Genomic DNA, 26,621 nt, shown 5'->3' with positions numbered 1-26,621 from the left:
CTGGGAATGCAACAGGATAGGCACCCATGATTCTTCTGTTTACTTATCATTGGTGTATAGAGAATAAGGAAGAATGAATGATTTTCACCAATTATACTACTTCAGAGAGCTGAATGTTTATTGTAGAAATGTCACTGTAGAAAACATTAATTGAGGCATCATTCATAGAGGAGAGAAAGTGTAAGTAAGAGAGGAAAACAGCCTCACTCATGAATTCTAATTGCTGTTAACAAGAAAAGTCGGCACTATTTATAGTGATAAGGTTATATCCTGTCTATTGGCTGTTGATTATCACTTAGTAAGTCTGGGTGGTGATATGATACTTGTCATTCCTCCAGTGTAAGCACTGGCTAAAAATCAGAACACAAAACAAAATAAAACTATTCCAATTAGATTTATAATGGGAGTGATTATACGCAGTGTTCAGATGACAGTCACCAACGATTCTTGCTTTGGGTTGAAGCTTGATCAAGTATCACAGATTACCCAAAAGGAGTCAAAGGGATAAATCTTCCCGGCCCACCCGCCATGGAAATCGTAGCAGGTGAGGGGCAAACTGTGGAAAGGTTCATTGACCTCAGGTGGGATTTTCCAGTGTCTGGGTGAGATTTCGGCCAGACTAGGTAAGGATAGCGGATTTCCTTCTCTGAAGGACAGTAGTGACCTAGATGATTTTTTTAGGACATTTGATTTGATTTAATTTATTATTGTCACATTTATTGGAATACAGTCAAAAATTTTTTTTTGCATGCTATGCAGACAAAACATACCATTCATAGAGTCCAAAAGGGTGAAGGAAAGGAGAGGGTGCAAAATACGGTGTTACAGTTAGGGTGTGAAGAAAGATAATCTTAATGTATGGTAGGTCCATTCAAAATTCTTGATGGCAGCAGAGAAGAAGCTGTTCTTGAGCACGCTGTCAGACCTTTTGTATCTTTTTCCCGTTGGACAAAAGTGGAGGAGATTATGTCCAGGTTGCAAGGGAACCTTGATTAAGCTGGCTGTTTTTCCAAGGCAGCGGGAAGTTTGGATGGAGTCAATGGATGGGAGGCTATGATGATAGTGTTGAGACTAGCCTTCTTGGTCCAGTGAAATAACTACTATGCTACTATAACTCAGAGCATTTGTTACCTTTACTTAGTTCATTCATTCATGAGACATGGGTGTCACTGGTTGGCCAGCATTTATTGCCCATCTCTGGTTGCCCAAGGGCAGCTGAGAGTCAACCACATTGCTGAAATCAAATGTAGGCCAGACCAGGTAAGGGTGGCAGATTTCTTTCCCTAAAGGACATTGGCAAACCAGATGGGTTTTCACAACAATTGACAATGGTTTCATGGTCATCAGTAGATTCTTAATTTCAGATTTTTTTATTGAATTCAAATTCCACCACCTGCTGTGATAGGATTCGAACCTGGGTTTGCAGAACGTTAGCTGAATTTCTGGATTAATAGTCCAGCGATAATATAATTCGGTCATTGCCTTCAAATTTTGAAACTGAAGCCTTACAGGAACCTACGTTATGAAAGCTTGAATGATGCTGAGACATGTTGCCATGTCTTGCACTCCTCAGGACAAATGCAAGAATACCAAATTTCAAATTGATCACAACAATTTATACCACAGGAGAGAAGGGGGCTGAATAGTTGACAAAATCACTTGGCATTCTTCAGCAACATGTCTCTCTTTCAAGCAATATTCAAGTTCTGAACCTCTAGGCAACTACAAAAACTCCAGTAGTTTGTTTCAACTTACCATTTTTGAGTAGCATCACGGCCAAGTACTCCTCATGGTAGCTGTCCACGTACAGGAGGATGCTGGGGGCACGTGTTGTCCGGAAGCTGAAAGCTGTGTTCTCTGTGGAAATTGTCCTGTCCATGTAGATAGCAGATAAATGCGCACTTAGATTCTTAGCAATCCCGTAATACTCCTGGAAGTTGTATACCAGGGATGTTCCAACCTCAAAAAAGGCAGAAACTTCTGTAAGGGAAGAGGAGATGCAGCGTTAATATGAATGTGCAACAATGTCATTGTCTATACTCTCTCCTGAAAATAATGCAGTAACTTCATTCTGAATTAGGTAAACACCCATGTCAGAAACCAATCAATAAATTTGAGTCTTGGGGTGGAATTTTCCCGTCCCGCCCACCATGGGAATTGTAGCGGGTGGGACAGAAAATTTAGCGGACCGTGCACTTCAGGTTGACTTCAGGCAGGAATTTCCAACCTTGAGGAGAGTCCAGCCGGAAAATCCATCCTTGATGTGTGACAAGATTATAACTGGTGAGAATCACAGTGATCAGTGATATAGATTGCTTTTTTGAACCTCTTAAGGGTACTGTATTTATGTTACCAGACTCATTAACTCTCAGAATGTGGCTTAGATTTCATCATGGAATTTTCAAAATTTGAATTCAATTTACAAAATAAAATCTATTTTGGCAATTAGGAGCTAGCTTTGACCCCATGAAGCTGATAGATTGCTGCAAAAGTCCACATGGTACAGTGGCATCCTTTAAGGGATGGAAATCTATTGTCCTTACCCTATCTGACTTCCATGTGACTCCAACTGCCCATCAATATGGTTGATTATTACCTGCTCCTGAAATGCCCCAGCACAGTGGTACCCAACCAGCATGCCATGACACACCCAACCAGGATGCCATAAAGATCCCCTAAGTGTGCCACGCAAAAAGATTCACAATTCATGTTATTAAACTAAAACTAACCTTGGGCTTTAATTCTGTAATTATCATATCCAAGACCCGATGAATCTCGGGCCTCCCACACATGCGTCAGCTGGGAGAGAGCCACACACACTCCGTTTACACTTTCTATATTGGTCAGGCCCATGCACGTGACCAACGGGTCTTGGAGCTAATGGTAAAGGTCCCCGCACAAAAAATGTAAAAAAGTGTACACAAAGACTGGGCAAAGCAAGAGAGACAGGGAGAGATCAAAAAACAAGGCAAGAGGAGAGGGAGAGGTTAGGGAAGAAGACAGAGGTATGCATCAAAATTGTTTTGTAGTATAGAGGAATGCCATGATGTATGTTACGTTTCAGGTTTAAAACTCCAAAGTGTTGTCTGGACTCCACCTGGTTCATAAGTTTTGCATCTTGAATTTGGCTAGGATAAACATGAGATGTTTCATTTCAGGTATGATTCAAGTGACCCACTAGGGAGCTTTTATCAAACAAAGTTTATTTAAGAGTGCAGTTAACATGTAAAGTAAGAAAATTAGAACGATTTTTTATTAATTACAAACAAAAAAACAATCATTATAATGTATGGCTTTAACAAAGATATCTACAATGTTCCAATCAAAACCAATCCCAGAAACAAAAAACCCTTTTCACAGGTTTAATAAAGCATAGACTAATGCTCACATGATACTTGGATCAAGGGTCTTAGTTGAATTCTGTAGTCAAATGCTCTTGAGGTGCAAAGCAGTTTGAAGACAAGGCAGCTTCCCAAAGCACCAGAGAGAGATTCTAGTCCAACCCCCAACAACAGCAAAACTTCACACTTTAGGGAATCAAGAATTTGTTTTCAGCTAACCAACAGAATTTTCAAAAAAAAAATAGGGAAAGGGGGAAAACACAAGGAGGTTTTTTGCTCCTCCCAACAATGCCATCACCTAAGGTTGTGAGCATGAATTAAAAAAAATCTTAAAGGTACACCAACATTACACATAGAAAGGGTTGGGAACCACCAAAATGACAAACCACACATTTGTTTGAGTTCCTAAGGACAAATAGGACTGGGCAAAATATGTCCAGTTTGCCAGCAACGACCACATCCTAAGAACTGATAAAAAAAGGACAAATAAAGCTTTTATCTGTTCTCATTTTTAAAATTATGCTATTCGTCATAGATAACGTGCTGCATGTCTCGCTGTTCTTTAAAGGTCAAAATATTATTGCTTCTGTAACCGCACAGATTTAATTTTTGCAGTGCAAGAAAAATTGGTGGCAGACCCATTCCCCTGTGCCAGACTTAGCTCAGTGGTAGGGGACACCTTTGCATCTAAGTAAGAAAGTTACAGGTTCAAGTCTGACTCCAGAGACTATGTGTGTTTAATCCAGGCTGGTGCTTCAGTGAGGGCATATTGCACTGCTTATTATCAAAGCAAGCTGAACTCTGCCCTCAGATTCTATGGCTAAGTTTGATGAAGAGCAGGGGATCTCTGCTGCTTGTCACAACTCCTTTAGCTACACTGTCAAATTTTTGCAACCCCTTCCCCGCCCTGACAACATTCAAGGTGCATCTACATCATATGGACTGCAGATGATGGACCACAGCCCTGTTGCCAAGTGCTAGCAGGGATGAACATTAAATGATGGCCTTGCCAGTGATACACACATACCCTGAATAGACAAAAGCAATCTGTAAATCTCCTAACCCATTTTTGTCTTTGTCCATTTTATTTGCTGGAGGCAAGGAAGTTCACACTATTTGTACGATATTCCGAATTGGTGTGCACCATGGGACTCCTGCATTCAACTGGAGGTTACAAGCAAGTAAACCATTCATTAGAGTGCTGGTGTGAAACATTTCCATGGTGCTTTGAAAGGACGTGTAGACAGGTTTATTTTTAACTTGTTCATGGAATAGGTACATGACTGGCAAGTGGGCATCCCAATTCAGAATCATAGATTCATTGAATCCTACAGTGTAGAAGGCCATTTAGCCTATCGAGTCTGCACCAACCACAATGCCACCCAAGCCCTATTCCCTATAACCTGATGCATTTGCCTGAGCTAGTCCCACTGACACTAAGGGGCAATTTAGGGTGGCCAAACCACCTAACCCACAATCTTTGGATGTGGGAGGCAACCAGAGCACCTGGAGAAAACCCACACAGACACAGGGAGAATGTGCAAACTCTACACTGACAGTGAGTCGAGCTGGGCATCGAACCCAGGTGCCTGGTGCTATGAGGCAGCAGTGCTAACCACTGTGCCACTGTGGTGCTAGAGAAAAAGTGAATTTGGCAGGAAGAACAGGAAAGCAGTACACTATTTAAATGGAAAGGGACCACAAAATTCAGTTATACAGAGGGATCTGGTACAAGAATCACAAAACGTTAGCGTGCAGATACAGCAAATAATTAGGAAGGGAAATGGGATGTTGCCATTTATTACAAGGGGAAAGGGACAAAAATGCAAGTAGGTATTATTGCAGCTGTACAGGGCTTTGCTGAGACCGTGGCCAGAATTTTCCAACTGTTCACACTGATGAGGTCTTCCAGTCACCTAAAAGGAAACTCCTGTCACATGTGGCCTGGTGGCAAAGATGCAAAGAATGAGAAGCCTCATCAATGGTGATGGGTCCAGACAATCCCGCCGCCAGCCAATGACAGGCTCGTTCCACCTCCATGAAACATGCCGCGGGTGGGCGCATAGAGAACCCACGCCCACATCTGGCATACAGTGCACAGTTTTGTTCTCTTCATGTGAAAAAGGGGACAGAATTGTGTCAATCCAGAGAATGTCCACTCGATTCGTTTCTGGGCTGAGGAGTTTATTTTGTGAAGAAAGGCTGAACAGGTTGGGCCTATACCCAATGGAGTTGAAATCAATAGGAGGTGGTTTTATTGAAGCATGTAAGATCGTGAGGGGAGCTGGCAGGGTGGATACTGGAAGGCTCAAAGGCCTACTCTCTTCCTCAGGCCTACGTGCCTGTGAACGGCTGAGAGTCAACAAAGTTACTGTGGATATGGAACTAAATGTAGACCAGACTGTAAGAAGGACAAATGTTTCTTTTCCTGGAAGACATTGGCTGGAATTTTACTGCCTTGCCCGCCCAAGGTTCGGAAGATCGCGCTTGAGGCCAATGGAGAATGGTATTCTGCGAGCCTCACTCGCCCTGATTTTGGGGCGGCCATGCTGGTAAAATCAGGACCATTATTTATATCAATCAATGAAAATTTCAGTTCCAAATTTTTAAAAATTTAAGTTAGCCACCATCAGTTGTCATGCTGGGATTTTAATGCGTGTCCCCAGAGCTGAGGTTGGGCAGCATGGTGACGCAATGGTTAGAACTGCTGCCTCACAGTGCCAGGGACCCAGGTTCAGAACATTCTCCGTTGGCCTCGGGTGACTGTATGTGCGGAGAATGTTTGCACGTTCTCCCTGTGTCTGTCTGGGTTTCCTCCGGGTACTCCTGTTTCCTCCCACCGTCCAAAGATGTGTGGGTTAGGTGGATTGGCCACGCTAAATTGCCCCTTAGTGTCAGGGAGATTAGCAGGATAAACATATGGGATTACAGTGATAGGGCCTGGGTGAGATTTTTGTCAATGCAGACTCGATGGGCCAAAGGGCCTCTTTCTGCATGGTAGGGATTCTATGATTCTATTCATTGGCCTGGACCAATTGGTCAGTGATATTACCACTGTGTCACCATCTCCCCCCAACAGCTTTAGGCTATTCCTTCAATCTTCGATCATGAGCCTGTCTTGCCACTCAATTAGATCATGGCTGATGTACCTCAACTCCACTTATCAGCCTTTGATCTATGCCTCTTCATTCCCTTACCGAATAAACATGTGCTGATTTCAGCCTTGTACGTCTTAACTGACCTTGAGGGGGGAAGAGTGTTCCTGATTTCTGTCACACTTTGTGCGCAAAGGTGCCTCCTGATTTCATCACAGAATAGCTGAGCTGAGAATTGAGCTGCATTGTTCCTGATTTGCTCCCAGTGGAGGAAACAGATTCGCTGTAACTACCCTATCAAATCCATTTATCATTTAAAAGCATCATCAGAATTAGAAGCTGAGGGAGATCTAAGTAACTTTCCGGGGACTGATTCAGTCTCTGGGAGTCGAACTGTTTCCCTGGGACACTATGATGAATGATGCCATTAGTTACCTTAAGGCACAACTTGATATTTTGGACAACTGTACGTTATATTGTTAATGGACACTGACAATTTTCAATTTCCGTATTTTGATGATTTTGGATTTGATTAGAGATATTAGAAAAAGACGCTGTCTTCAGAGGAAAATATAAACCCTGAGAATGACTTATTGATACAATTAGACTGTTGGAGAGATGACACACAGTATCGCTGAAAACGCTTTTCATGCCCTCAGATACTTGGAGGCTCAGATGGCTGAAATATCAGAATTACTCCACCATTTGAGTGGAAGAGTGGTTAACGCTGCTGTCTCACAGCCTTAATGATGGGAAGGGATGATGGCAGAGAAGAAAAGGTGCGGAAGAAAATCCCGCACTCAGGATCCCACCACCTCGTGAGACATCTAGCTGCCCAAAGATATGAGGGTCAAGAATTGGCCTTTTCAGTCACATGATGACCCAAGGCAGAAAGCTACAACTCGGAGTGTACGATATCCTCAAATTAAGGAGCAGCCAACGATGCCTATACTTCAACGGTACTACACCGGGGGCAGCACTGTAGCACAGTGGTTAGCACTGCTGCCTCACAACTCCAGAGATCCAGGTTCAAATCCAGCCTTAGAAACAACCTTTGTGGAGTTTGCTTGTTCTCCCCCTATCAACGTGGATTCTCTCCGAATCCTCTGCTTCTTCCCACATTCCAAAGATGTGCAAGTTTGGTCATGCTAAATTGCCCTTCACTGTATGTTCCAAGATATATAGGTCAGATGGGTTAACCATGTTAAATGTGTGGGGTTACAGGGCCAGTGTGGGAGGAGTGTCAGAGAGTCAGTGCCGACTCGAGGGGCCAAATGGCCTCTTCTGCACTGTATGGATCCAAGATCCTAATGTGGGGTGCCCTGAGCTAGTGAAAGGCAGTACACAAAACCACGCCTTTCTTTACTTTTTTATTTGCAATAAGAGCAAGTTCCAAAGTTGCCCGTTATAGGGTCTTAAGTGCTCTGTGTATTTGGGCAGAAACAGCTGTGTTTAATTGCTCTTTGAGGTTTGCTGAATGATAAAATGAAATCATCACTCCCAAACTGTAGCATTTGCTGCATAATTCCCTCAATTCGAAATCAGCAATATGCTGCCACTTTAATTATGCTGTCTGCTAATAAGCATTTGACAGTGGCTTTTGAGTCAAAGCAGAGAGCTCTGGCAGCTGTGCCAATATCGAGACATTACATTCAAGGCATGGGCCAAGGTTTTAATTGTGCATATTTGAATTTGATTTACAGCTAAGTGCATGTCCGTAGATAATTGTCTTTCTAAGTTATGATTTTTGACCAATCTTTTTCATCTTCCCTGGTTGAGAAATGTGACTGGCCATTAGAGCTATACACAACAAGAACTAGGATCAGGAGTAGGCCATCTGGCTCCTCGGGCCTGCTCCGCCATTCAAGAAGATCGTGGCTGATCTTTTCCTGGACTCAGTTCCACTTACCCGCCCGCTCACCATAACTGTTAATTCCTTTACTGTTCAAAAATCTAGATACTTTTGCCTCAAAAGCGTTCAACGAGGTAGCCTCAACTGCTTCACTGGGCAGGGAATTCCACAGGTTCACAACCCTTAGTGTGAAGAAGTTCCTCCTCAACTCAGTCCTGAATCTGCTCCCCCTTATTTTGAGGCTATGCCCCCTAGTTCTAGTTTCACCCACCACTGGAAACAACCTCCACGCTTCTATCTTATCTGTTCCCTTCACCATTTTATATGTTTCCATAAGATCCCCACCACCCCACTCTTCTAAATTCAAATGAGTGTAGCCCCAGTCTGCTCAGTCTCAGGGTGGCACGGTGGCACAGTGGTTAACACTGCTGCCGCACAGCACCAGGGATCCGGGTTCGATTTCCGGCTTTGGCCACTGTCTGTGTGGAGTTTGCACATTCTGCCCGTGTCTGTGTGGGTTTCCTCCGGGTGCACCATGTGCTCCAGTTTCCTCCCACAGTCCAAAGATGTGCATGTTTGATGGATTGGCTATGTTAAATTGCCCCTTAGTGTCAGGGGGACAAATTAGGGTAAATATATGGGGTTATGGGGATAGATCCGAGGTGGGATTGTACCTGGTGCAGTGCTGATGGGCTGAAAGGCCTCATTCTGCACTGTAGGATTCTATTCTATGAGTCTCTCCTCATAAGCCAATCCTCTCGACTCTGGAATCAACCTGGTGATTTTTTTCTGCATCCCCTCATTGCCAGTGCACCCTTTCTCAAGTAACTAGACCAAAATTGTATGCAGTATTCGAGGTGTGGCCTCACCAACACTCTATACAGCTGCAACATAACCTCCCTGTTTCAAAACTCTAACCCTGATACAAAAAAGGATAATGTTGTATACTTATACAGATCGGAGGGCTACACTTTCACTCACATTCAATCTACACAATTGCACTTACATTTGACACAGCAACTTGCAATTAAATAGCTCCATAATGGAATAAAATATCCCAAGGAACTTCACTGGAATCTTACCAAATCAAATTTGATACTGAACAATAAAAGGGGACATTAGAGCAGAAACCTCAGATATTGGATGTGGAGGATAAGTTTTAAGCAGCATCTTTAGGAGAAAGGAGAGGTGGAGTCAGTGTAGTGAGGGTTGAGGCAGCTGAAATGACTAACTCTAATTGCGTAGTACTGAGAATTAGGAGACTGCAGGAGGCCAGCATTGGAGGAACTCAAAGGTCTCAGAGGGTTGTAGGGCTGGAAGAGTATGGGCAGAATTGAGACCAGAGAGGCCACAAGAAGGGATCTCCTTCATTAGACATAGAGTCACAGGTGGAGTTTTTTTCTCCCAAAATTCAAAGTATCATAATGGCGGGGGAATGGGAGTTTTCCACCCTGTTATTTTTGGTGAGCATGGCACTGCCAACTGCCGACACTCTGGCAGCTGCCAGTGAACCAGGAGAAGTCCTCCCAGCCTCCATTCCCTCACCATGGACATTGGAACGCCACCACTATCCTGCTCTTGCACTCCATCAGTGGCAATATCACCGCCCCCCCCACACACTGATATGGGTCGCCAGCGTCGGGGCATCAAGGTCCTCAGGATGGCTCCCTTGCCAGACCCCCGATTAGCCTTCCCCCCACAACGTGACCACCTGCATGATTCACCCCTGCAATGATCCTCCCCCTGTACAACCCCACCCCTGCACAATACCCACCCCTGCAATGATCCTTCCCCTGTACCACCCCACCCCTGCACAATCCCCTCCCTGTTAGAGTGCACAGCTGCACCACCCCCCCACCCTGTCATAGTCACCCCACACCACAACCATACTCCCACTCAGATCTCAGCCCATTGGCACTGCCCTGGCACTCTTAGAGATCCAACTGGGCACTGCTGGGGTGCCTGGTGGGCACTGCCAAACGGGGACTTCCCAGATGTGCCCCTGACCGCCCGTGGACTTCAATGGCCTCTGATCCTCTCTGGCCTGGCTATGGCACTCCTGGAGACCAGTAGTAATTTTCCTCGGCATGACAGCATGCCAGAGAGGTGGGAAGCATCTGGGGTTGGGAGGGGGGGGGTGGATTCAGACATGGCAAACTTTCTCATGAGATGGAAATTCAGGGGATCTGATGGCAATAAGCTTGGCACCCTTCCTCAGTGCCAAATCATTCTTGCCATTATAACAGGGCCAGGAAGGGAATGATCAGTTTTATGTTTGCAAGCCAGAGTTTAAACAGCAGACTGAGTTCTGAGTCTAGGAATGAAATATTAAAAACTTTGCAAAGGCTGGAAGATTACATCATGCGCTGTTGCCCATCAATGAGTCAATTGCAGGCAAATAAACTGTTTCTATTCCTGTGATAAAAATCCTATTGCATTTCTTAGGGGATGAATGGTTGCTTTTAGTGTCTCTGCAGGTATAACGAGTTTGATAACTCTCTCTTGCTGATATGACCACGCTGGGGAGATGGATCACGTGCTGGTCCCAGGTTGGGTTGATTGTGATGTATCCTCACAATGAGAGGGATGAGATTCCACAGGGATGAGGGTTCAGCTTTTGTTCTGTAACTGCTATTGAACAGTTCCAGAAACTGGAGCCAGCTTGTGAATCATGTGACCTTTAACAGCCTTCCTTTGATTCAGCAAAGTCTACTTTTTAAATAAGCAAAAAAAAAGGTTTTAACTGACAGTTAATGATGATCTCTTAGGGACATGAGACACGGCACACTGCATTGCTCCTCTGGAGAGCTGCGTCCAGTATTTGTAGGATCTCACTTTAGGCTCAAGCAGTGTCCACATAATGAGTCGCCATTCTCCCCAGTGCTGCATAGGAAGGCAACAAGCAAAGACAAGTATACAAATAAAAATGGAGAGATAGCTACCATTCTTGTATAATCTGCTAGTGACTTGAGATGAGAACAGCATTGAGTTGAGAGAGTACCTTAAATCTCCATGAGGGAGCGTACTTGTTATATCAACACCACCAGCAGAGTAGGAATGGCGCAGTGACACAACGATTAGCACTGCTGCCTCACAGTGCCAGAGACCCGGGTTTGATTTCTGGCTGGGGTCACTGTGAGGAGTCTGCACATTCTCCCCGTGTCTGCATGGGTTTCCTTCGGGTGCACCAGTTTCCGCTCACAGTCCAAAAGATGTGCTGGTTAGGCACATTGGCCATGTTAAATTTTTCCTCAGTGTACCCAAACAGGCATCTGAGTGTAGCAACTAGGGGATTTTCACAGTAACTTCATTGCGGTGTCAATGTAAGCCTACTTGTGACACCAAGAAATAAACATAAGGAATTAGCAATTATGAGGTGCCTTACATATTTTCAGGACATTACAAAATATTTCTCAGCTAATTTAGTGCCTTTGAAGTGTAGAAGCTATTTCAATGTTGGCAATTGCATGAGCCAATTTGCACTGAGGTTCCACAAACAGCAATGAGATAAACAATCTATTTATTGCAGTGCAGATTGTGGGAACCTTTCGTGACTGCAACACCAGAGGATCCTTCAGCCTCTTCAGCTTTCTTTCATTTCCGAACACCAGCTGAGTGAACATTCAGGATTTTGGCTGTCTCACCCGAAAAGCAGAACCTCTAACACTGTAGGATTTCTTCAGCACTAGGTCGGCACAGTGGAACAGTGGTTAGCACTGCAGCCTCACAGTGCCAAGGAATTGAGTTTGATTCCTGGCTTAGGTGACTGTCTGTGTGGAGTCTGCACGTTCTCCCCGTGTCTGTGTGGGTCTCCTCTGGGTGCTCCGGTTTCCTCCCACAGTCCAAATATTAGGTGGATTGGCCATGCTAAATTGCCCCTTAAAGTCTGGGGGGGGGATTAGCAAGGTAGCTACATGGGATTACAGGGATAAGGTCTGGATGGGATTGTTGTCGGTGCAGGCTCGATGGGCTGAATGGCCTCTTTCTGCACTATCGGGATTCTACGATACTGCATTGGAGTGTCAGGCTACGTTACAAACTCACATCTTAGGTCTGGGAAGGAGGGAAAAAATGTAATCCTTTGACAGAGAAATCTGCAGCTTCCATTTTCCACATTGTCTTTCAGAAACTATTTAAGATACCATCAACTCTTGCATATTGTCCCAGAGCATAAAAAGCTTTCCCAAACATCAAACCTGTAATTCTCCGCCTATAGCATCTGCAATAACCATAAGCCGATTTGTTACCTTTTATTCAGCATCTGTTTTCAAATAATTACAGAGCACCACACTGACAGTAATTGTATCAAATGAGAACTTGTGAACATCCAAGGTTGTTCCTAAAGAGTAAAAATATAATCCATCCCAGTCAAGCTTCAAAGCTAGACTAATTCTATTCTTTCATCAAAATAAGCCAGTTGAAGCCAGGACTGTGTTAGCATAACCCTTACTTCAATGTTCGAAGCTTGATTTACGATTTCCCAGTAATTAATTTGAAGATTGCCTCTCTCAATAAACCTGTAATAATCATTTCACCAGTTTTATTGTGGTGTGATCAACACATTAACGGAATGGAGTTAATGATAATTGTTTCTGAAGAACATGACAAAATAGTGACTTGCCTTTTCTCATGAGATTGTATCAGAACTCAGAGTGCGTGTGTTTGGGTGGGGGGAAGGGTTATGTGGTGGGGGGGGGGGATGATTCAACTGTAGCAAAAACATCACGACTTTTATATCCCATTCCTCTCGCAATAAAATATAACATCCCATTTCTCTTCATAATTGCACGCTGTGCCTGCATATTAACATTTTGTGATTAACGTGTCAGGACACCTGGATCTCCCTGTACCATAGGGCAGCGTGGTTAGTTCGCACAGCGGTTAGCACTGCTGCCTCACAGCTCCAACAACCCAGGTTCAATTCCGGCCTCGAGTGACTATCTGTATGGAGTTTACACGTTCTCCCTGCGTGGTATTCCTCTGGGTGCTCTGGTTTCCTCCCACATCCAAAGTTCTGCATGTTAGGTAGATTGGCCATGCTAAACTGCCCCTTAGTGTCCCAAGATGAGTAGGTTAGGAGGATTAGTGGGGTAAATATGGGATTGTGGGGTAAGAATTGGTAAAGGCCCGATGGGGTGAATGGTCCCTTTGCATTTTAGGGATTCTATGATTCTGAAGTCTACCTTCACTTAAATAATATGCTGCTTTTCTATTCTTCTGGTCAAAGGGAAGCACATTCACATTCTCCCAAATAATACTCATATTATGCCACGCCTGGAGTACTGTGTGCAGTTTTGGTGTTCTTATCTGAGGAAGGATGTCATTGTTATAGAGGGCGTACAGCGAAGGTTGGCCAGGCTGATTCCTGGGGTAGTCGGTCTGTCATATGAGAAGAGATTAAATTGGTTAGGATTATATTCACTGGTGTTTAGAAGAGTGAGAGGGGGATCGCAAAGGAACGTATAAAATTCTAACAGGGTTAGACAGGGTAGGTTCAGAAAGAATGTTCCCAATGGTGGGGGGGTCGGTCCAGAACTAGTGCCCATAGTTTGAGGATAAGGGGTAAATCTTTTAGAACTGAGGTGAGGAGAAATTTCAGAGGGTGATGAAAGTGAGGAATTCACTACCACAGAAGGTAGTTGAGGCCAAAACAAAGATCAGTACAGCACAGGAGGAGGCCCTTTTTCCCACCAGGCCTGTGCCGACACAGATGCCTCTCTAATCTAACATTTTCTTGCCTCCACACGGTCCATACCCCTCTATTCCCTGCCTATTCATACATCTATTCAGATGCCTCTTGAACATTGTTATAAAATCTGCTTCCACCACCTCCTCCAGAAGCGCGTTCCCAGCATTCACCATCCTCTGTGTGAAGATCGTAGCAGGCTGGAGGCGGACTGTGCAAAAGTCTGTTGACTTCAGTTTGGGGATGAGCGTGGCTGGAAAACCCACCCACATTAATGCTCTCCTACCTGCATCCACCTCTTCATATTGATTGTGAATTACCGAGGCTCCAGCACTGATCCCCGAGGGACTCTGCTAGTCACAGCTTGCCGACCTAAAAATAACTCCTCAGAAAGGGATTGAAGTATCATGAGGTGATACTTTAAAGAAACAGGGCGAGCAGCATTACATTGTTAAAGGAGCTCTCCTTTAGTGAGAGGGTAAGCAGGGATCCTGTCTGCCTTCTCTGGTTTAAAGTAAAGGATCCCATTGTGTTATACGGAGGGAGAAACAGAAGAGTTCTTCTGGTTCCCCGGCTAACTTCAATCCATACGAAACATCACCTGCTCATCCTTGCCTTTCTAAAGCTCCCATTGTTCATAGGTTCACTGGCTAATTATTACGGGATGAGGAGTGCAAAAGATGTTGGTTAGAAAGTCTGGGGACAGAAACTTACATCTGGCCAATCAAACCCTTTATATCCAGAGTGCACATCTGTGACTTTTCTATTATTTCATAGAACATTTCTATGTTCTCACATCATGCAGAAACATTCAGCATCCTAACAGATCTCAGTCACAGAGTGCTCTATCTCAATTAGAGCATATGCTGTTTGTTACCATCTTTTATTTCTGTTGCCAAGCTAACTCTCATTCCATTTCTACATTTTCTGCCATCTATTCAATGCACCCAAATCTTCAAATTATAGAACATTCTTAGAATCATTGAATCGGCAGAGCAGAAGGAGGGCATTTGGCCCATCAAACCCATACCGACAACAATCCCACCCAGGTCCTGTCCTATCCCCATAATTCCACATATCTACCTTCCTATTCCCCCTGATGTTAAGGATCAATTTGTCATGGCCAATCAACCTAATCCACACATCTTTGGACTGTGGGAGGAAACCGGAGCACCCGGAGGAAACCCACACAGACACGGGGAGAATGTGCAAACTCCATACGACAGTGACCCATGCTGGAAATCAAATGGGGGTCCCTGGCGTGTGAGGCAGCAGAGCTAAGTACCGTGCCACCCCAAGGTTAATGGGAGTGAGAAATTCTGAGGCCTATGGCTTGAGGGAATATGTAAAGCACGTGGAGACAGGTTTCATAGATTCATTGCAAAGCAGAAGAAGGTCATGCAGCCCATTGAATCTGCACTGACAAAAATCCCACCCAGGCCCTATCCCTGTAACCTTACATATTTAACCTGCTAATCCTCCTGACACTAGGGTCAATTTAGCCTGGCCAATCAACCTAACCCGCACATCCCTAGAGTGTGGGAGAAAACTGAGGAAACCCATGCAGACACGGGGAGGACATGCAATCTTCACACAGTAATCCAAGGCTGGAGTCAAACCTGGGTGTCTGGCACTGTGACGCTGCAAAGCAAACCACTATGCCACTATTCCATCCTGTAAGACAAAAACTCATAAATCTGTTTATTGTGATGTGAAGTTTTGGCTGAAACTGCTAAATATAAATACTTGAGGCTGAAACATAAGGTGGAGAGATCACGTTTCAATGCAGTCTCTTCCGTGATTACCTTTCTTGCAGAATGGTCCATCGTAAGCAGAAAGAGAGCAGTTACAGGAATAGCCATTGTATTTCTCGATGCATTGCCCTCCATTGTGGCATAGGTTTCCATAGCTGGTACAGTGTCCTGGACACCCTGGGTTAACCCCAGGGGTCATTTTGGCCCGTTCCTCGAGGTTAAGGTTCACCCCATTCAATTGTAAAGCCCGAATACATCCAAGGAATCCTTTTTGTCTCGAGGCAGTCCCTCCTATAATTAAACAAAGGGAAATTAGAACCCAGCTTCATTCTGTTTTTGTTCAGCATCACGAATTTAGAAAATCAAAGGAAGGCAAATACAACTGGCCCCATGGCCGGTGGAACATTGCAAATTGGGGCAATCAGAGGTCGTGAAAACAAAACTGAAAGCTCAAAGTAAGACTGAAAACTAAAATGAAAACAGAACAAGCTGACAAGACTCAACAGGGCTGGCAGCAACTGTGGAAAAAGAAACAGAGTTATTGCTTTGATTCAAATATCACCCATTTTCAGGAAATCAGTGTGGAAAAGCTTGACTAACTTTCCACCACCATCATCGAGCAACAGATTCTGGTTTAAATGATTCTTTTGAACAGAAGTTGGCTAAATATCTGGATTGGAATGGGATTGAAAGTCAGAAGGTTAGACATGGAAATAGATATTTGATAGTTTACAATGCAATTGGTCAGGGCTAAATAATTTAGGACACAAAAATGGAAAATGCTGGAAAATCTTAGCAGATCTGACAGCATCTATGGAGAGAGAATAGAGCCAATGTTTGGAGTCTTGATGACCCTTCGTCGCAGCTCAGATGGAAGATCACCCAGACCTGAAACGTTTGGCTCTATTCATGGACTTATAGGAACCCTACAGTGCAGAAGGAGGCCATTCGGCCCATCAAGTCTGCACTGACAACAATCTCATCTGGCCCTTACCCGCACGACATCACACATTTACTCCGCTAATCCTTCTGACCTACACGTCCCAGGACGCTAAGGTTAAATCTAGCATGGCCAATCAACCTAACCCGCACATCTTTGAACTGCGGGAGGAAACCAGAGCACCCGGGGGAAACCCACGCAGACATGAGGAGAATATGCAAACTCCGCACAGACAGTAACTCAAGCCGGGAATCGAACGCAAGTATTCTCTCTCCACAGATGCTGTTAGACCTGCTAACACTTTCCAGCATTTTCTGTTTCTGTTTCTGATTCCAGCATTCGTAGTATTTTGCCTTTATCTAAATGATTTAGGCTATGACTGCACAGATCCTGTGAGTTCATTGGGTTTCCATTCACCTCTGGCTCAAGACACCGTGCTCTGCGAGAACAGTGACAAAAGAATTTATTTACTGACTTACAAGCCTTTTTCTGTACTGTTATAAAAAGCAATAGGATTGTTTTCGTTTTCTTAATGGAGATTGTCCATTGGAGTTTAAAGCAGGGGGCCCATGAAAGTGGGTTAATATTTTTAAGTGTGAAAACCGTATTGGATTTATGGTGTGCAATTTCACAACATTACTGGAGGGATGACATTCCAATTTTAAGTGAAGTACAAACATTTTTTTCTGCAGTTCTGTTGAAGGAAAATGATCGAAGTGAACAAAATGTTTTTTTTTGCCTTTCATCACATTAAAACTCCCATTTACTGTCACTTCACTGTTTCACCGGTCTACGGTGCAGGATATGTTCAATTCCCCAGCTATGAATGAAGGCAGCTGCATGATTGGCAGACAATTGTTATGTTCTCAGCTGCACCATTGTATTGTGGAATGGAAGTGGTCCCAGGTGCCGTGAAGATCTCTTGATATCTAGCAAAAGACCCTAACAGTTGCGTGCTCCTGTCTGCAATGGCAGGTGAGACTGGTACTATTCGAGAATACATTCTAATAAGCTTCAGAAAAATAATTGGACAACAAGTTTCAGCTTGACTCACTCTGATCTCTATTCCAAAGGCCGTGGGTTCAAGACCCACTCACGGATTCTGAGTACAGAATTGAGGTTGATTCTTCAAGCGCAATACTAAAGGAGTGTGACGTGGCCAGGGGTGCTACCATTTGAAGAAAATGCCACACTGAGGTCCTACTGAGTGGCACGGTGGCACAATGGTTAGCACTGCTGTCTCACATCGCTGGGGACCCAGGTTCAATTCCTGGCTTGGGTCACTGTCTGTGCGGAGTCTGCACATTTTCCCCATACCTGCGTGGGTTTCTTCTTGGTGCTCTGGTTTCCTCCCACAGTCCGAAAGGTGTGCTGGTTAAGTGAATTGGCCATGCTAAACTCTCCCTCAGTATATCCAAATTGGTGATGGAGTGTGGTGACTGGGGGATTTTCACAGTAACTTCATTACAGTACTAAAGTGAGCCTACTTGTGATACTAATAACTAAACTTTAACTTAAATTTAGTAGACCCTCAGATTTCTGGGATTTCAGGTTTCCTAAATGCAGACACATGGAACCCCCTCCCTCACCGCCCCTCCAACAGATCCTTCCCCAACCCCCCTGAAATACTGGGGCCTTGATTCCGACTGTCAGTTTCAGGGAGAGAAGTGAAACAAGTTAAGAAGTTACATGAAGAGAAAGAGAAAATAAGGGACATAAAGGAAAGAAAGACATCTTATTCCAATTTGAATATTATTTTAAATCTCCCAGAGAATTTAAATACCTAAGTACAAAGATTTTAACATGTAATTGTTAATTTCCAGTGCAATATAGTTTGATAAGTCGTTATTAACATTTATCACATTGTTAAAATGGAACGTATAAGACAAGATTGCAAAATTTCTAATCCTATGCAAATGAGGCTTTGTAGGTTCGATTGTTCCATAACTGGCTTGCAGAGGTTGAGTGTCAGGAACATAGATCTCAGCATCAAGAAAAAAGATAGTTGCATTGTTATCAACCCACACCAACCTTCTATTGTGAGTTTAATGGGTAATTAATGTCTAAGTGCTGTAAACTCATGATATTGTTCCAAAGACATGCTTTATGCCAAATAATGATTGTTAATCTATCGGCTCAAAATCGGAATTGAACTTTTAAAAGCAGGCATTTTAAAAACACAGAGACAAAAATATTTTGAATTCACAGTCTAAGATGGCTAACCCCAATTTGCATCACTATACATTCCACATCCTAGTTCTTTGTACTGGAGTCAGTCTATCTTCAAAATCTATCAAAAAAGTGACTTCAGATTGAGAGTGAAGGACTTACATCGCCAATCCATTAGCAGGGCATCTATACTATTGCGTGAGATATTTAACTGTTGGAGGTGGGACATTGAGATGAATTGCTGACACTATTGGACCTTGGCTAGGTTTGCTTCCAGCCATCAACTCATCAATTCACCTATGGAATTCACAGACAATGTCTTTTCTGGAATTGCCCTCGGCATTTGGAGAAGAAAGGTCAAATGACAAGTCCATTCTTTGCATATTTTAAGCACATATTTGCTCATCAAAACTTGGAACAGGCAGTTTAGGGAGCAGACCCAAGAGGGCCCTCTCCTGCCTCCTTTATCTCCAATCCACCTGCTAAGATTTGAGCCTAGTTTGCAAATGATGATCAAAAAGACCCTGCGACATACAGAGATCACTTAAAAGACTCTAAAACAGTACTATCTCCTGAAGAACAACTAACTCATAAGAACATAAGAACATGAAAAATAGGAGCAGGAGTAGGCCATCTAGCCCTTCGAGCCTGCCCCGCCATTCAACAAGATCATGGCTGATCTGAAGTGGATCAGTTCCACTTTCCCGCTTTCTCCCCATAACCCTTAATTCCCTTGTCTATCAGTAACCTATCTACCCGTGACTTAAATATATTCAGTGAGGTAGCCTCCACCACTTCAACGGGCAGAGAATTCCAGAGATTCACCACCCTTTGAGTGAAGAAGTTCCTCCTCAACTCCCCCCCCCCCGCCTATTTTGAGGCTGTGCCCTCTAGTTCTGTTATCCTTTCTAAGTGGGAAGAATCTCTCTAACTCAGTCATCTACATCTTAAATCTGCAGCAGCGAAATCAGCAAATCCATCCTGAAGGATATGTGTGTGTGTGTGTGTGTGTGTGTGTGTGTGTGTGTGTGTCTGTCTGTGTGTGCGCGCACGTCCGTGTGTGTGTGCAAAAGCCAGTATGTATTTTAATTACATTGGTTTAAATCGGTTCATAGGAAGCAAGGTGGCACAGTGGCTAGCACTGCTGCCTCACGGTGTCAGAGACCTGGGTTCAATTCTGGCCACGGGTGACTATTTGTGTGAAGTTTGCACATTCTCCCAGTGACTGCGTGGGTTTACTCCACACGTTCCAGATTCCTTTCACGTTCCAACAATGTGTGGCTTAGGTTGATTGGCCATGTTATATTGCCCCTTAGTGTCAGGAAGCCTAGCAGGGTAAAGACATGGGCCTGGGTGGGATTGTTGTTGGTGCAGGCTCGATGGGCCAAATAGCCTCCATCTCCACTGTAGGGTTTCTATGACTATCTATTAAATTCTAGGCATACTAAAACTAATCTCTTACTTTGTTAAACTCAAAAGAATCTGTCAATTGTTTATTTTATGAACACAGCATGTAAGCAGCTAAGTAAGCACTGAATTGACAAGTGTATCCTTGTGAACCCAAAAGACCAAATGTGAAGAGGACAAGGGGGTGGTGGAGCAGGGATGTAGAGGGGGTGTGGAGGTGGAGGTGGGGCACCTGACCCCCCTCTCACCTGGGCGTAGCAACCACTACAGGTTGAGGGCTTGGCCAAGTTAATGGCAGAGCAGCGCAAATTATCGGGCAATTGTGTTCTCAGGTCTGGAGATGATTCACAAATTATTAGCAATCAGCATTATTTTGGCAGCCAATTCTGGGTCTTTGTGCTAATAATTGCTCAGCTCACCTATTTTACAGAGCAGATTCTTAACTAACAACAGCAAGATGCATGCAGGTTATCCAATAGCAATAGCAAGCAATCTATTAGCTGCTCCTTACTGCTGTGTATATTATACTGCAGTGTGGATAAACAAACTATTCCCACTAGATGGTGCTTGGCATCTTTGACAGAAAGTATGTACTTAAAAAGAATGGTTCCCTGAAAGAAGCACTCGCATTTATAAAGCATCCTTTGCCACCAGGACATCTCAGAGTGCCACACAGTCAACGCAATACATCCAAAGTGCATCACCGCTGTAATTTGGGAAATACTGCCTCAAATTTGCACACAAAGTCCGATGCACAGCCATGAAACAATCATCATATCTATACTTTTTAGTGATGTTGGTTGCTAAATAAGTGTTTGACGGAACGTGTCGGGAAAAATTTGCCCGTTTGCAACCTGACCTTTGATGTTTACCTGAGAGAACATCTAAAGGATGGCATTTCAAGTAACGCGGTATTCAAAGAACAAAGAAGAGAACGAAGTACGGTACAGCACAGGAGCAGGCCTTTTGGCCACTAAGCCTGTGTCAACACATAGAACATAGAACACTACAGCACAAACAGGCCCTTCGGCCCACAAGTTGCGCCAATCGCAACCAAGCCTAACAAGCCATAGAACTATCTGTAACTCCCAATCCCATTAAATCCCATATACTCATCCAGAAGCCTTTTAAAAGACCACAGTGAGTTCACCCCTACCACCACCGACGGCAGCCGATTCCACTCACTCACCACCCTCTGAGTGAAAAATTTACCCCTAACATCTCCTCTGCACTTGCTTCCCAGCACCTTAAACCTGTGTCCTCTCGTAGCGACCATTTCAGCCCCGGGAAATAGCCTCCGAGAATCCACCCTATCTATTCCTCTCAACATTTTAAAAACCTCTATCAGGTCGCCTCTCAACCTTCGTCTCTCCAGGGAGAAGAGACCTAACTTCCTCAACCTATCTTCATAAAGCGTGCCTCCCAATCCAGGCAACATCCTTATAAATCTCCTCTGCACCCTCTCAATAGCTTCCGCATCCTCCCTGTAGTGAGGCAACCAGAACTGCGCACAGTACTCCAAGTGGGGTCTGACAAGGGTCCTATAAAGTTGCAGCATTACCTCCCGACTCCTAAACTCAATCCCTCAATTAATGAAAGCCAGTACACCATACGCCTTCTTGACCACGTCCTCCACCTGCGAGGCTGATTTGAGCGTCCTGTGGACCCAGACCCGAAGATCCTTCTGCTCCTCAACATTGCTAAGACCCTTGATATTGTACTCCTTCATCCCATTGGTCCTGCCAAAATGGGCCACTACACATTTATCTGTGTTGAAGTCCATCTGCCACTTCTCCGCCCAGTCTTGCATCCTATCTATGTCACGCTGCAACTTCTGACATCCCTCCAGACTATCCAAAACACCACCAACCTTCGTATCATTGGCAAACTTACTAACCCATCCCCCCACTTCCTCATCCAGGTCATTTATGAAAATGACAAACAGCAAGGGTCCCAGAACAGATCCCTGGGGCACTCCACTGGTGACCGACCTCCTTTCTAAACCAAATCTAAATCCAGGGTTTAAATCTACACCCTTCTGTGTTCACAATAAAAGATTGCTCGAATCTCAATGTAGTCAACAAGATATTCCATTCTCGGTAAAGAAATCTGCACAGTAGGTATCGTAGACAAGAGCACAAAATTACAAAATGACATTGATTGATTAAGTGCACAAACAAGACTCTGGCAGATAGATTTCAACACAGGTAATTGTGAGATGATCCATTTGTTGGAGCAAAAATGGATAATTCCAAGTGTTGGTGTCCACAGAGATTGTGTGCTTGATTCTCTGGAATGGGCCAATCTTCTGACTCGGAGGTGAGAGATTTAGCGCTGACCACAGCAGACACATTGCGCTGATAAGGAATTGTGTCTCTTCTATCGGAAAAGGCCCAACACAGTCATTTAGTCCCATGAAAATGATAGAAGTTCCTGATCGTTTTAGTTGATGGATGAAGATCAAAGTCGGTCTCACCATGAAACGCAATAGCTGAGCATTTGCAATCTTACATCCAGTGGTTCTGACATTGCTTCTGTTACTTCAACTGTTCTTAACATGTGGTTCTACAACAGTGAATGGCATCATGCAGTGTTACTGTAATGGGTGTTGTAACTGACCCAAGCCTTTGGCCTCACCCCGCATCCATATTTCGCAGCAACAATGGCAGAAGCGCAAATGCTTGATCGGAGGGGACAGTTTTCCCCTGAGGTGATCCATTTTGGGATGTCTTCCTGGCATGTTTTATTTTATTTTATTTATTTATTAGACACAAGTAGGCTTACATTAACATGGCAGTGAAGTTACTGTGAAAATCCCCCAGTCGCCACACTCTGGCGCCTGTTCGGGTGCACTGAGGGAGAATTTAGCATGGTCAAAGCACCTGACCAACATATCTTTCGGACTGTGGGAGGAAACCAGAGCACCAGGAGGAAACCCGTGTGGACATGGGGATAATGTGCAGAAGCTACACAGACAGTGACCCGAGGCTGGAATTGAACCTGGGTCCCTGGCGCTTTGAGGTAGCAGTGCTAACCACTGTGCCATCATGCTGCCCAGTTTCCCAGCAGCAGCACTGGCCAAACACTGGCTTCCCAATGAACAGAGGGAGGCAACATATTCAAATAATGAAATCCAATAATTGAGGACAATTTTTCTGAACACCTGAGGTCCCTTCACCCAAAGAAGGGAGGGGTGAGGATTGGTTTGCTAGGCAAGGCCAACACTGAGGCCCATTTGGACAGATCTATCAATTTGGCTTCTCAGGTTTTTAATATTTACTTGCCTCTCCATTTAACAGACTGCGTAAGTGTTCAACTCTCTCTGTGGACGGCTGGCCTTCCGATTGGAGTGTGGGGTGGGGGGATGAGGAGGTTTAGTGGGGTGCCAGGGGGAGTACCTCAGGGAAAAGAGGGAAGATGATGCCACTGCCAGCAAGTGAACAACTCAGGACCTCCATTTTGTCTCAAAGTCTTTGGGAAAATCCAGTCCATTATCTCACAGGCAGGTTGTCACATCTCAAATGATTATTCTAGTTGGTTGATCAAAAACCCAGAGTTCAAAGCTAGGTCCTTCTGCATTCAGGACAAAAGATTGCCCAAATCTCAATGTAATCAATGGGATATTCCATTCTCGGTCAAGAAATATGCAAAGAAAGTACTGTAGGCAAGAGCATAAAATTACAAAGTGACATTGATTGATTAAGTGAGTGAACAAGACTTTGGCAGATAGATTTCCACACAGGTAATTGCAAGATCATCTATTTTGGGACAAGTATTCTCTAAATGGAAAGCTGAAGAATAAGGAAGAATGGAATTCGGAAGAGATTTTCAAGTGTTAGATCATGAGCAAAGATGTAAAGAAGGTTTTTATCCCCTGAAATATGAAGGATTGAGGGGTGATTCAATTGAAATGGAGTGATGACCTTCCTGGTGCTGAGGACATATATGGCAGAGTGGGGAAAAGTTCAAATTAAAGGCAGGTCACTCAGAAGACAAGGGAGGAACTGATTCTACATGCAAAGGGTGCTAGAAGTGCGGACATCTCTCCCACAAAGCACAGTGCAATTAATAACATGAAATCTGAAATTGATGGATCTTCGCTCGCCATGGACCAAAGGTAGGTGGATGGGGCTAGGATACATGTGCATCACGAAAAAGATACACAAGTTTGATATCATGTACCAACCGACTCAAGAACAACTTCTTCCTGGCTACCATCAGACTTTTGAATTGACCTACCTTGCATTAAGTTGATCTTTCTCTACACCCTAGCTATTACTGTAACACTACATTCTGCACTGTCTTGTTTCCTTCTCTATGAATGGCATGTTTTGATTATATACCGCGCAAGTCACAATACTTTTCTCTGTGTCCTAATACATGTGACAATAGTAAATCAAATCAAAAAGGTCACCACGATCTCATAGAATCCCTACAGTACAGAAGGAGGCCATTCAGCCCATCGAGTCTCCACTGACAACAACCCCAGTCAGGCCCTATTCCCGTAACCCCACGTATTTACTTTCTAATCCCCCTGACTCCAGATCAATTTAGCATGGCCAGTCAAACTAGCCCACACATCTTTCAGACTGTGGAAAGAAACCAGAGCACCCGGAGGAAGCAGACACAGGGAGAAAGTGCAAACTCCAAACAGACAGTCACCCAAGGCCAGAATTGAACTGGAGTCCCTAGCGCTATTAGGCAACAATGCTAACCACTGTGCCACCGTGCTATCCTTGTGCCGCCATGCTGCCCATCACACCGAATACCTGAACAAGCTTGAGGGGCCGAATGGCCTGCTGCTCCCAATTTTCCCATTCTAACAGCAGCTACAACAAAGCCGGAAATGGATTTTCCATGACTGCACACTGCTGCAGACTGTGAAGTATTATTTCAGTTGCATGGAAATAAATACTTCGAAGCTTAGCTCGACTCTCAAGTTATAATGAATAAATCATGCATTATCATGTCATTATGAATCACTCTCATAGTCCTAACAAGTTGTGTAAAGTGAAAGTGCTGTTTGAGACAGGCTCCTGGGAGCGGTGGAAAATAATCCCTGGTGGCTATGGTGTTGGAACGTCAAGGACGCTTAGTGAAGAATCAGTGCGACTTACATTAAGCTTGTGAATTCAAGAGCGGCATTATCTAGGTGCTTAGCATTAACTAAATATTACCTGAGCCCCTTTGCATCTAAACATAGATCTGTAATAATATTGCAATTTCCTCAGGGGAGCTTATCCCAGTTTGTCATTTCGCCATATTGATGCACAATTAATTTGAATTCTGTCGCGTTACACATAAAAAGCTTGTTATCTGACAGCAGTCCTTCTCTCACCACTGGCCTCCATTATTTTTTTCTCTCTCTCTCCATGAAAACTTATCTCTCTTTTTTATAGTTGTGATCATGGCTAATGTTCTTCTAGACTACACACAATACTGGAGTACACGCAAGAATATGCAGGACCAGAAAATACCACTGGCTCATTCCAGTATTTAGGACAGGGGTTAGCCACAACACCCCTCACATGTTCAATCTCATTTTGAACCCTCCCTTTGTGAGTCCATTCATCCATCTGCCTATCCATCCATCTGTGTTTCCACCCGTCCTACCCAGCCATCCTTCCTCTTCCTAATAAGGCTTCTTCTCTTGTGTGGGTGGTGTGGTGGCACAATAGTTAGCACTGCTGCCTCACAGCCGCCAGGGACCCAGGTTCAATTCCAGGCTTGGGGCTCGGCCTGTGTGGAGTCTGCGCATTCTCCCCGTGTCTGTGTGAGTTTCCTCCAGGTGCTTCAGTTTCCTCCCACAGTCTGAAGGATGTGCAGGTCAGGTGCATTGACCACACTAAATTCTCCTTTAGTGTACCTGAACAGGCGTTGGCATGAAGTGACTAGAGGATTTTCATCATAATTTCATTGCAATGTTAATGTTAGCCTACTTGTGACACTGAAGCATAGAAGATCAGAGCAGGAGGAGGCCACTTGGTCCTTCGAGCCTGCTCCGTCATTCATTACGATCATGGCTAACCATTTAACTCAATAGCCTAATCCTGCTTTACCTCCATAACCTTTGATCCCATTCGCTCCAATAAATATTTAAAACTTGTGTTATCAAAGCTCCCAGTTTGCCTTTGTATTTATTTGCAATCCTCTGTTATCACTGAGTTGAAACGAAGGCTCATCACAGTTCCGTTGACTTTAAAGTTAAAAGTTGTCCGACTAAATATTATCAAAATATAGAAGATATTGTTAAGGGAAACAGTGAAGGAGAGTTTCCATAAGTCCAACATGAAGTCACAAATTTCAGATTACACAAAAGAATAAATGGGGTGAGAAAAAGTATTTTTTGTCATATTAATTTTTTTTATGTTGATAAC

At 44.1% G+C, this 26,621-nt stretch overlaps 1 protein-coding gene across 1 annotated transcript in view; it reads right to left on the bottom strand.

Moving 5' to 3' along the window:
• LOC145350301 (contactin-associated protein-like 5) overlaps nt 1-26,621 on the bottom strand; it is a 1,016,709-nt gene that overhangs the window by 102,853 nt on the left and 887,235 nt on the right. Inside the window, exons 18-19 of the mRNA XM_080199494.1 lie at nt 15,780-16,019; nt 1,756-1,980 (exon numbers count right to left, since the gene is read on the bottom strand). Coding sequence (XP_080055620.1) covers nt 1,756-1,980; nt 15,780-16,019 — 465 coding nt within the window. The remainder of the gene's footprint in view (nt 1-1,755; nt 1,981-15,779; nt 16,020-26,621) is intronic.

The sequence above is a fragment of the Carcharhinus amblyrhynchos genome, chromosome 11 (assembly GCF_965287045.1).
Source record: "Carcharhinus amblyrhynchos chromosome 11, sCarAmb.v2.hapA, whole genome shotgun sequence".
NCBI lineage: Eukaryota > Metazoa > Chordata > Chondrichthyes > Carcharhiniformes > Carcharhinidae > Carcharhinus > Carcharhinus amblyrhynchos.
This window is presented reverse-complemented; position numbering and strand designations above follow the sequence as displayed.